We start from the raw sequence: 11,218 nt of genomic DNA on the forward strand, positions 1-11,218 counted from the left end.
CAGCGGGATCTCGCTAATGAGGTTTCAGCATGTTTATTTCTCTGAAGGCTAAAATGTTCTACAGTGTCCCGCCGTCCCCGTCGGGGTCGGCTCTCAGGCTCTCCAGCTGTAGTTGTAATTGTCCACTTGGAGGAGCCGGATAGAAGATTTTCCTAGCTCTGGTGACCGGATCAACTGATCCAGGGTTTTGAGATGTAGCCCGCAGTCAGCGAGGTCTAGGTGAAGCGTCTCCTGGGAAAACAGACATTCGGGTGACTGTAAACGTAAGCCCGTGCGGGACGTTGTGGGGAGAAGAGGGCGAGAGGGTAGACACGAAGCAGGTGTTGGGAGGTCTGGATTTCAGGGGCGTTCCCGCCAGCACGTTTAGGGAGGAGGGGGCGCGCCCAACCGCACGTCGTCCTCTCACCCTTGAGACTGGTGGTTTATCGTGCCCCTGCCCCCGAGGGCCATCGCTCCGGCCCTTCTGGCAGAGACGAGCCCACGGGCCGGGACCGGGGACTCGGCCACGCCGCCCGGCTCTCGGCCGTTTATGTTTCTGCCGTAGGGCGGACCCTCTCGTTCGGCCTGTTCGCGTGAGGTCGCCGCCCTTCCGGCATTTAGAACAGTGCTTTGCACACAGAAAGCGCTTGGCAGATGCCACCCTTTATTTTCCTCCAAGTCCAAGTGGTGGGGAAAGAAAACGACAGACGGATCCACGTCGTTCCTGAAGACTACCTCGAGTGAAACGTAAGTCAGAAACCATTTTCTCTTTGGAATGTTATAAATGGGGGCGGGGGGGGGTTGTTCCTCAACTACAGCCTTATTCCCATTTTTATTACACTTATCCAGAATTGTGTGTTCAACTGCAGAAAAGCCCATGTAGCTATATTAACATGAGTGGAATCGGGCATGCAGATTTAGAAATGGGCTTTGGTTAACTCAGGGCTGCCTGTACTTTTAAAGAAGCCTTTCAGATTTTGGGAGATAAAGGAATTCTCCAGACTTCACAGACAGAGAATCGGCCAATCCCTAAACTAGGCCGTAAACGAGATACAAGCTATGCTCTCAATCTGGTTACGAGGAATGCCGGAGGTGAACTGTTCAATCCCCAGAACGAGGAGTGTTTTGTTACGTCCTGTACGTGCCAAAGTTGGCTTAGCATCCCGCCCCACCCCTTCGAAGTGCTACTTAAGATAGGAAATGGAACTCATCCTTGTCAGGTGGGAAATTATATGTTTTTTAAGTTTAAAAAATGGTACGAAGTTCATGGCAGTGATGCTCCATTACTTTCTGAAAGCTGAAACACACTTACCTATTTCTTTCTTGATACTGTTTCACAGGACAGATATTAACCCCCTTTACATTCCTGGAAACTGACACGACGGCCTATTCCCTCCCCTCTGGGCCGGTTCACTCGAATCCCAGTTCATCTGGTATCCCACCACGTCAAGACCCCCTGAAGTTGGTTCTGCACTAGTTTAAGATCATACGATTCTGTTTTGTCTCAACCAAACGAATTCATATGACCCGAAGAGAACTTCTTGAACCCGGGTTACTTGCCTTATTTAAGACGCTCTCCTCCTCCTGCGTACGGACGTTAAATACGTTGGTCGGTTCATGAGAATACAGTCCGGCAGAGAAAGAGCCCTTCTGTGCAGACTTGAGTAGCATAGTCAGTGAATGCAGAGAGTGAGGCATGATGGGGCCTGTAATCTCCAAACTAAATTGATCTTTAAAACCAGCATCTACTTGTCTTTTCACATTTATAGTTCGAGCCTAGGTAAAAAAAAACAAAACAACACAAAAACCAGATTATTTCAACCGGTCCATAGTTGAATCCCTTGCAGCGTGAAGTTTTCCGCATTAATAGTACTGGGAAGAAAATGAACTTGTATTGCCTTGAAATCAGACAATGGGCACTGTCAAGGTGAAATGTAAGAGCCATACCAAAAACTTGAAAATCTCATCGTACTCCGCACACAGGAGGTGCTCAATAGCCGCTACTGATTTACGCAACATCGCTCACTACATTACTTTCTAACCCAGCGAAGACGGCAATCTTCGATTTGCGATCACTAATACCCTACTCCGTATAAATGATGCACACAGACAGGCATCCTTGTCAGTATCCTATTGAACCGGGGGTACCCAAATTCAGTCGTATTCACACTGAGCACTCACTGTGTGCCAAGCACTGCTTGGGAGACTGTGAGCCCGTTGAGGGCAGGGACTGTCTCTGTTGCTGAATGGTACTTTCAAAGCGCTCAGTACAGTACTCTGCACGCAGTAAGTGCTCAATAAATACGACTGAACGAATAATACAGCAATAAACTGACATACCCGGCCCACAACCAGCTGACACTCCAGAGGGAGCTTACCAACAGCTCAGAGCAGCTATCAGGAGCGGCGCTGGGTCTGATTCTTGTCTGACGTGCTCCAAGCAGACACTTACAAACAACCCAGCAGCCACTCTTACACAAAGTGGCCTACAAACCATTTCCTTTCTAAACGTCAGACACTTCGATAACAGGCTCCTGCGTGGTAGAACCGTTCCCTCATCTGTAAAATGGGGATTCGAGACCTGTTCTCCCTCCTCCTCAGACCGTGAACCCCGCGTAGGACACAGACTGAATCAGATCTGATTATCTTGTATCTCCCCCAGCACTTAGTTTAATGCTTCGCACTGGTAAACATTCAACAGATATCACCGTTGTGAACTACAGCCTATACTGGCCTTTTCAGCCACTCCCGCGCCCCCAGTTAAACATCATGATCAGAGGCGTAATCTTCAAATATAAATCCCTCGCTCTCTTCCCCTCCACCCCAGGTACCATACCAGTTCACTGCCTGATGATTTATGGAATTGGAATCACGGAATGAGAAGGTTAAGGGCAGAACTCATATGGGTTAAGGAGGTTTGGGAAATCTTTTGATGGTGAAGTAGAGTTTCAATAAAAATAATAATTGAATTAAAGACCCATAAATGATAGCAGAAGCAGTATAGCTTGGTGGATAGAGCACGGGCTTGGGAGTCAGAAGGAGCTGGGTCCTAATCCTGGCTCCACTGGATCACGGGCAAGTTACTTAAATTTTCGGTGCCTCGGTTACCTCATCGTATGCAAAATGGGGATAGGAGTGTGAGCCCCATTGGGACAGGGACTGAGTCCAACCTGATTGAACTGTATCGACCCCAGCGCTTAGAACTGTGCTTAGCGCATAGTAAGCAGTTGACAAGTACCCTAATAATTATTATTGTAATGTGACAGAGCTGGACAACAAACCTAACCAGAAAATGAACACTTGTGAGAATGGAAAAATATGAGGTCCATGGAATTCCTCGACCGAGGGGAAACGTTTATAAGTCACGAATGCACAGACGGGGAACACAACGAGTTAAGTTGTTGCGCGGCATCTTTCACCTTGAGCATCTGCATCGTGGCTCCTCGGAAAGCAGTAGGGGACAGCAGGGTTGGTGGGAGTCCTGCCTGAGGACCCGCAGAGGCTACTAGGCTCTTACAGTTTATTAAGAAGTTCAACAACCGGAAAGTGTTCATTCCTTTCACCAGGACGACAGACTCGGGTTTGTGATCCATCTGCACCTCGTGTTTCTCTCTGTGGCTGACGGCGACCGAATCAAGGAAATTGCGGAACGTGAGGGTTCGATTTCGGGTGAGGCAGAAACCCTTTCGCCACGGCACGCTGGTCCCTGCTGACTAGATCTGGCATGCCTTCTAGCTAGACTGCCTGCCTCCCCTTCCCGAAAATCAAGGTAACAGTGAAGCTTTTTGCCATTTCCAGCATCGGTGATTCCGAAAAGAACTGGTCTAGGCAATTGTCCTCGATCTCCCTACTTGAAGCAATCAAGCAATTTAGCAGCTGCCTACCTAACTAACCTAATCTAACCCCCAGTGTCCTTATTAGAAGACGGCTATCCCAGGAGAATAAAAACCTAGCAAATGAAAATAGAAACATTTTACCTCACAGTGGAATACCTTTTATAATTTACGGTTACGTCATTATAGCGGTCTGTAAAGTAGGAAGTTATATGACCTAATTTAAAATACCGATTGGTTGCCTAGGATTTAATCATTTTAAAGCACTCTAGCGACAGAATTCCAGACCATTCCAATATTATAAAATATCTGCCGAGTGTCATCACAAATACAGGTGTATCACCAGTACAATTTCTGTATTTTCTCAAACCACAAGTCAGTAAGTCCACAGAGCTGAATGGAAAATAAGTTCAGTGAATATTACTCCATTAATGATTCGAAAGGATACAGCTTAACAGAGACCAGGTCCGGTTTCTTAATTTTATCTTTTACTCCGATCTCTTCGAGCCAAGAATAACTTTCCTCTTCATCTTCATCACTTATTGCTTGTTCCCTAGAAAAAAACCATGTCAAATTTTAGGTTCCATTTCAAATAAATAACTTTTAAATCTACCAAATGAATCCTTGAGCCCCATGAGCCTCTGAATTGAGGGAATCGTGATTTTTATTACATACTCTTCTGGCTCTGCTTTACGATCTGTAGTCTGTAAGCTTGTCTCGGGTGCCTTCTGCTTCCTAGACCCATGTTCTTTTATTAAAGGCAAGGAAAATTCAATACCTGAGTAGAAAAAGAAAAATGGGTCGAGATTTTTAAACTCAAGTTGACCACAAATCACTTTCGATTTCATTAGATTTAAAATCCCCTGATGTGCTACGGTACATCAATTCAAATCAACTAAGAAAACTTCGGGATTACCTTCGTTCTTCATAGCTTCTCTTAAACCTCTGGTAGTGGGGGACATGACAGCTGTGATTACATCACATCCTCCTAATCCAGCAGCACGGAACAGCACGGTAAATTGATAGGTGCACACATAAAAATAGGGGCAAAGCTTTGTCTTCAGCAGGTTATAGAGAGAAGTGAAACTGATGGACCTACAAACAGAGAAGTAACTGTCACTATGACACTCATTCTAATGCCATAATATGCTCTGCACACAGTAAGCACTCAATAAGTACGACTGAATGAATAAAAGTTCTAAAAAAGGTACTTAAAAGTCATAAATGGTTCACCCTGCAGTTCAAAAGAAACAAATCACGAGAAGGAAATGGATGGATTGGTTTGGAAAGTCCATTTCACTAATCTCACCATTCGCTCATCAGCACTTGCTGCAGCGTCTCATCCTGGGACCAAGGACTGTTCTTCCCGACCATTTTCCTATCGGCCCCAATCCGTGGAAACAAATGCATCCAGGGCAGTGACGGGTGGATCCAATACACGAGGCTCTGCTGGAAGGCACAGCGAAGCTCGGTGGAGAGTTTGGGGTCCTAGAATTCAAAGGGAATGTTTAACTCGGGCTCCCTTTTGTACCAAGACTTCACAAAATGGACCTCTCCTAGCACCAAAAATACAAGTAAGTGTAAGACACTTTTCCAAATATTTTTCTGTCACCCTCTGACAATAGGCAGGAGAGAACCTTGACGGAGGCTTCAACTGAGCTGAACTCGATGGAAAGCGAGCCGGGGAGAGGGAAGGGTTTGCATAGGGGATCGAGTCTGTGACGGACGGAATAGCCGTAGGTGGCTTGGAAGGCCAACCCAGGAGAGTAGGGGCCTGGCAAGGCTGGCAAGGGTGGCAGGAGAGGAAAAGATTGTGTGTCTGTTACTTGTTCGGCACTTACTATGTGCCCAGCGCTGTTCTAAGCACTGAGGTACGTACATATCGGGCTGGACACAATTCTGGTCCCACACTCGCACTCGTAATCCCTATTTTACAGATGAGGCAACTGAAGCCCAGACAAGTTAAGTGACTTCCCCAAGGTCACACGGCAGACATGTGGAGGAGCGGGGATTAGAACCCAGGTCCTTCTGACTCCAGGAGGCCATGGTGCTTCTCTAACATATTACAGATCTGTCTCTAATCGATCTGAGATTAGGCTCCGGGAGAGGGACAAGGAGAGAAAACTGATCTGAAGCTCTTGCAAATGCCTTGCAGGCTCAATGTGCATCCTATGTGATCCTGCTGCGACAGCTTTTCTTTAATTACTGTGCTCTGCCTTGGGAGTCTTGCTATGGAAATGTTTCTTCTCAAAGATTTCCTTCTGCTTCCTTTTCCTCAAAATACAGGTAAAAAGGACAGCTCAGTTCAAACAAATCTTCTTATTACATTTACTAGCTCTCTGATTCGGTTTATTTAAATGGAGGAAAAGGCTTCATCTTTTAGGGAAAAATGAAAAGAAATCAAATATAACCGATCAGCAATGTACAATGCAAATATTTTTCCTGAAACAGGTAAAGTGACGCTGATTTCCTACTTAATCCCAGGCAGTTACTGCACTCATTTGTTGTTCAAGCAAAAAAGACATACCTGTATGCTATGAGGCAAACTAATTGCTGTTGCTCTACAGTGCTGGATAAATCCTCTAGCTTCTTCTTGTGCTTTCAAATGATCTGCCCAGGTGAAAGGTTGGGAAGAGGTGAAAAGGAGGCGAGTTTTAATACTCCAGTCTACCGGAAGCTCTGCACTTCTTGAGGATAAAGTATCATCGGATTTGGAGAGGGGTGAGTCAGGATGCTTTTAGAAAGAGAGAGAATTGTTAACTCTTGTAATGGAAGAAAAGGACTTCCGACCTAAATATGTTATCAGCCAATACTGACACTTAGTAGTCAATCAACTGTATCTTTTGAGGGCTTACTATGTGCAGAGCACTGTGTTAAGTACTTGGGAGAGTACAATAACAATATAACAGACACATTCCCTGCCCACATTGACACATCTGTCAAAATTTTACCCATTTATTAACTCAGTACTATTTCACACGCACGAATATTTCTTTTACAAGAATCAAGCAACTCTTCAAAGCATTTAACATGGAAAGCTCTGGATAAATTGGGGTCATGGAACCTTTGACACTTCAGTTTATTATCAATATCTCACCACCGCTATCTTCACCACCACCTCTCAGGATTTTCTGCAAGTGTTAGCCAATATTTAACCTTACATATACTGAAATAATACAATTCAACAAATCCTTAGGGAACATTACCTTGAATTGCTTTATAGCAGGTATTCTTTCTGAAAGCTCTTCTTCCCAGGCAAAATCATTTTCTTGATTAGAATCTGAATTCTAAGGAAAAAAAATCGATATTATAAGTGTACTCTGTTCTAAGCTAAGCACTGTTCTAAGCGTGGGGTAGATACAAGGCCATCAGGTCATCCCATATGGGGCTCACGGTCTTAATCCCCATTTTACGGGTGAGGTAACTGAGGTGCAGAGAATAATAATGATGGTATTTGTGAAGTGCTTACTATGTGCCAAGCCCTGTTCTAAGCGCTGGGGTAGATACGAGATCATCAGGTTGTCCCATATGGGGCTCACACTCTTAATCCCCATTTTACGGAGGGTTCTCGTCTGTCCGTCTCCCCCGATCAGACCGTAAGCCTGTCAAACGTCAGGGACCGTCTCTGTTGCCGACTTGTTCATTCCAAGCGCTTAGTACAGTGCTCTGCACATAGTAAGCGCTCAATAAATACTACTGAATGAATGAATGGTCTGGTCTGAGGTGGTCTGGTCTTTTTGGCCTGGCCCGGGGTGGCCTGTTCTGGTCTGGGGTGGCCTGGTCTGGTCTGGGGTGGCCTGGTCTGGTCTGTTCTGGTCTGATCTGGGGTGGCCTGATCTGGTCTGGTCTGATCTGGAGCGGCCTGATCTGGTCTGGTCTGATCTGGCCTGGTCTGGGGTGGCCTGATCTGGTCTTGTCTGGGGTGGCCTGTTCTGGTCTGGGGTGGCCTGGTCTGTTCTGGGGTGGCCTGATCTGGTCTGGTCTGGCCTGGGGTGGCCTGGTCAGGGATGGCCTGGTGTGGTCTGTTCTGGGGTGGCCTGATCTGGTCTGGTCTGGCCTGGGGTGGCCTGGTCAGGGATGGCCTAGTGTGGTCTGTTCTGGGGTGGCCTGATCTGGTCTGGTCTGGCCTGATCTGGTCTGGCCCTGGGGTGGCCTGATCTGGTCTGGGGTGGCCTGGTGTGGTCTGTTCTGGGGTGGCCTGATCTGGTCTGGCCTGGGGTGGCCTGATCTGGTCTGGGATGGCCTGGTGTGGTCTGTTTTGGGGTGGCCTGATCTGGTCTGGCCTGGGGTGGCCTGGTCAGGGATGGCCTGGTGTGGTCTGTTCTGGGGTGGCCTGATCTGGTCTGGCCTGGGGTGGCCTGATCTGGTCTGGGGTGGCCTGGTGTGGTCTGTTCTGGTCTGTTCTGGGGTGGCCTGGTCTGGCCCGCAGTGGCCTAGTCTAGTCTGGCCTGATCTGGTCTGGTCTGGCCTGATCTGGTCTGGCCCTGGGGTGGCCTGATCTGGTCTGGGGTGGCCTGGTGTGGTCTGTTTTGGGGTGGCCTGATCTGGTCTGGCCTGGGGTGGCCTGGTCAGGGATGGCCTGGTGTGGTCTGTTCTGGGGTGGCCTGATCTGGTCTGGCCTGGGGTGGCCTGATCTGGTCTGGGGTGGCCTGGTGTGGTCTGTTCTGGTCTGTTCTGGGGTGGCCTGGTCTGGCCCGCAGTGGCCTAGTCTAGTCTGGCCTGATCTGGTCTGGTCTGGCCTGGGGTGGCCTGATCTGGTCTGGCCTGGGCTGGTCTGGGGTGGCCTGGTCTAGTCTGGCCTGATCTGGTCTGGTCTGGCCTGGGGTGGCCTGGTCCGGTCTAGGTCTGGCCTGATCAGGTGTGGTGTGGCCTGGGGTGGGGTGACCGGGCCCGGTGAGGTGTGGGGTGGGTGAGGTGCGGCGCCCACTCACCGGGCCCGGCGGGTGGTGCGCGGCGGCGGGGGCGCGGGGGCCGTTGTCCAGCCGGGCGAAGGGGTTTCTCCTGGCGGGTCGGGGCCCTCCGGCGGGCCTGGCGCCATGACGGCCCCCGGGATCCCGGCCCGGCCAGGGCGTCGGGCACCACCACGACGACGACGACGACGACGAAGACGAGGACGACGACGACGACGAGGGGGCGGCGGCGGGGGCCGGGCCGGGGCGGCCGAGCGGCCGGGGCCGCTTGCGGCGGAGCCGCAGCGTGTCGGCGGGCTTCTTGAAGCTGGGCGAGTAGGCCGGGACGGGGTCGGCCATGACGGGGGGCTCGGGGGGGGGGGCCGAGGCCTCCCCTTTTCCCGCGCGCGCGCCCGGGGCCCCGCCCCCCCGGCTGACAGCGCCCCCCACGCGCCTGCGCACCAGCTCCCCCCCCACCGTGCCTGACAGCTCCCTCCGCGCGCCTGCGCACCCAAGCCTCCTCTCCCCCCTTCACCTCCGCCCCGCGCGCCTGCGCACACAGGCCACCTCTCTCCCCGCCCCACCTCCGCCCCGCGCGCCTGCGCACTCAGGCCTCCTCGCCCCACCTCCGCCCCGCGCGCCTGCGCACCCAGGCCTCCTCTCCCCCCCTTCCCGCCCCGCGCGCCTGCGCACCCAAGCCTCCTGCCCCCCCCAGCCCCTGACAACCGCGCCTGCGCGCCCGCCCGGCCTCCCACCTCTCATAGTACTCGTAGTTACAGTGTCTTTTAAGCGCACACACTGTGCCAAGCACTCTGCTGAGCATGGGGGTAAGGTGCAGGACCATCGTGCTGCCCCATAGTCTTCCTCCCCCTTTTGCAGGTGGAGTAACTGAGGCCCGGAGAATAATGATGCTATTTGTTAATCCTACTACTACTAATAATGGTATTTGTTAAGCGCTCCACCCTGTGCTAAGCACTGGGGGTAGGTGCAGGGTCATCGGGTTGTCCCAGGCGGGGCTCGCAGGCTTCATCTCCGTTTTACAGATGGAATAACTGAGGCCCAGAGAATAACGATGGTGTTTGTTAATGCTTAATAATGGTATTTGTTAGGCGCTCACTTTGTGCCAAGTCCTGTTCTAAGCCCTGGGGGTAGGTGCAGGGTCATGGGGTTGTCCCACGCGGGGCTCGCAGTCTCCATCCCCATTTTGCAGAGGGGGGTCACTGAGGCCCAGAGAAGTGAAGCGACTGGCCCAAGGTCGCACAGCAGAGAAGGGGCGGAGGAAGGCCGCGTTGTTGCCCCTGGATCATGCTGCTTCTCTGACATCTCCGTCCCCCCTGCCGAGGTTGGAGGGACCTCCCGAGGTCTGTTCATTCTACAGCATCGATTATGGGACTTGCTAAGCGCTTACTATGTGCTAAGCACTATTCTAAGCGCTGCGGTAGATACAAGGTCGTCAGTCCCTATCCCACATAGTGGAAAGAGCACGGGCTCGGGAGCCAGAGGACGTGGGTTCTAATCCCAGCTCTGCCACTTGTCTGCTGTGTGACCTTAGGCAAGGCACTTCACCTCTCTGAGCTCATCTGTAAAAATAGGGATTAAGACTGAACCCCACCACCCCAGCGCTTAGTACAGTGTGCTTAACAAATGCCATAATTGTTATTACTAAGAACGCGGAAGGATGAGAGATTAGTCGCCGTGACTTCTGCCTGCAAGGCGCTTACTTTTGAGCCGGGGAGGCAGACGGAGGAAGAAAGAAAAGGGGATCGTCATCCACAAAGGTATTTACTGGGTGTTTCGTGTGGACAGAGCACCGTACTAAATGCTTGGGAGAGCACAATCCAAGGGAGTTCAGGCTTAACTAAGTGTGAAGATGCATATGGAAGTGGTGGAGGTGATTGTGCTTGAGAATGCAAAAGGACTCAGGTGGCAGATGGGGGATTAAAGCCTGGAGGAGGAGAGATTTCTGAAGTGCTTTGAAACTGGGGGAAGAACCGAGGGATCTGAATGGGAAAGGATTGTGGCGTGTACACCTGTGGGAAAGAAGACAAGGAGAAACACTGAGAAACTGGATGGAGTCTAAGCTGAACTGTAGTGGGAGAGGAGAGTGGGGATAAGTACAAGGGAGAGCGCTCACTGACTGGTTAATGATGCCCTGTGAGCCATGAAAGGATAGAGTAGGGCAGGTGCCAGGCCAAGGGTGTAGGTTCAGTTTTCCCACCCACCGCAACATAGTGTAACCCACTTTCTTGGCTCACCAGTTTCTGAGCTGCAGGCTTGGGAGAAGGGGACACCAGCCTCCCTGCTCCCCTGAAATCCCCAAGGGGGTCAGAAAATGCCCTTCTCCTCAATCCCTCTCAACACAGCTGGATCATTCCAGCTCCTGCTCCATGTAAAACTGTTCCATGAAGGGAGCAGCTGGGATTCCCCTCCCTGTGTTGTGAGGACCTTGCAGGGCCAAGCACCCTGGGTGAGAAGAAACAAGCCAGAACTCGGTTCTGGTAAAAGAAAAATGGCTGG

General features: G+C 50.8%; 1 protein-coding gene across 1 annotated transcript; it reads right to left on the minus strand.

Moving 5' to 3' along the window:
* Nucleotides 1-17: 17 nt before the first annotated feature.
* On the minus strand, nt 18-9,090 carry DONSON (DNA replication fork stabilization factor DONSON). Its single transcript, XM_029082619.2, has 10 exons — nt 8,744-9,090; nt 7,019-7,099; nt 6,340-6,546; nt 5,122-5,300; nt 4,729-4,907; nt 4,488-4,590; nt 4,261-4,365; nt 3,399-3,597; nt 1,540-1,755; nt 18-231 (listed from the first exon to the last, which is right to left on the minus strand). The coding sequence occupies exons 1-10, from the start codon at nt 9,059-9,061 to the stop codon at nt 94-96; spliced, it is 1,725 nt and encodes a 574-aa protein (XP_028938452.1). The 5' UTR covers nt 9,062-9,090; the 3' UTR covers nt 18-93.
* Nucleotides 9,091-11,218: the final 2,128 nt, after the last annotated feature.

The sequence above is a fragment of the Ornithorhynchus anatinus genome, chromosome 17 (genome assembly GCF_004115215.2).
Source record: "Ornithorhynchus anatinus isolate Pmale09 chromosome 17, mOrnAna1.pri.v4, whole genome shotgun sequence".
Taxonomy (NCBI): Eukaryota; Metazoa; Chordata; class Mammalia; order Monotremata; family Ornithorhynchidae; genus Ornithorhynchus; species Ornithorhynchus anatinus.

Excerpts from the sequence above, each read along its gene's own strand:
- DONSON (XM_029082619.2), bottom strand. The coding sequence starts at position 9,061 with ATGGCCGACCCCGTCCCGGCCTACTCGCCCAGCTTCAAGAAGCCCGCC. Across the intron at positions 7,100-8,743 it reads CGCACCACCCGCCGGGCCCG|AATTCAGATTCTAATCAAGA; the intron begins GTGAGTGGGCGC and ends TTTTTTCCTTAG. Across the intron at positions 6,547-7,018 it reads CTGCTATAAAGCAATTCAAG|CATCCTGACTCACCCCTCTC; the intron begins GTAATGTTCCCT and ends TCTTTCTAAAAG.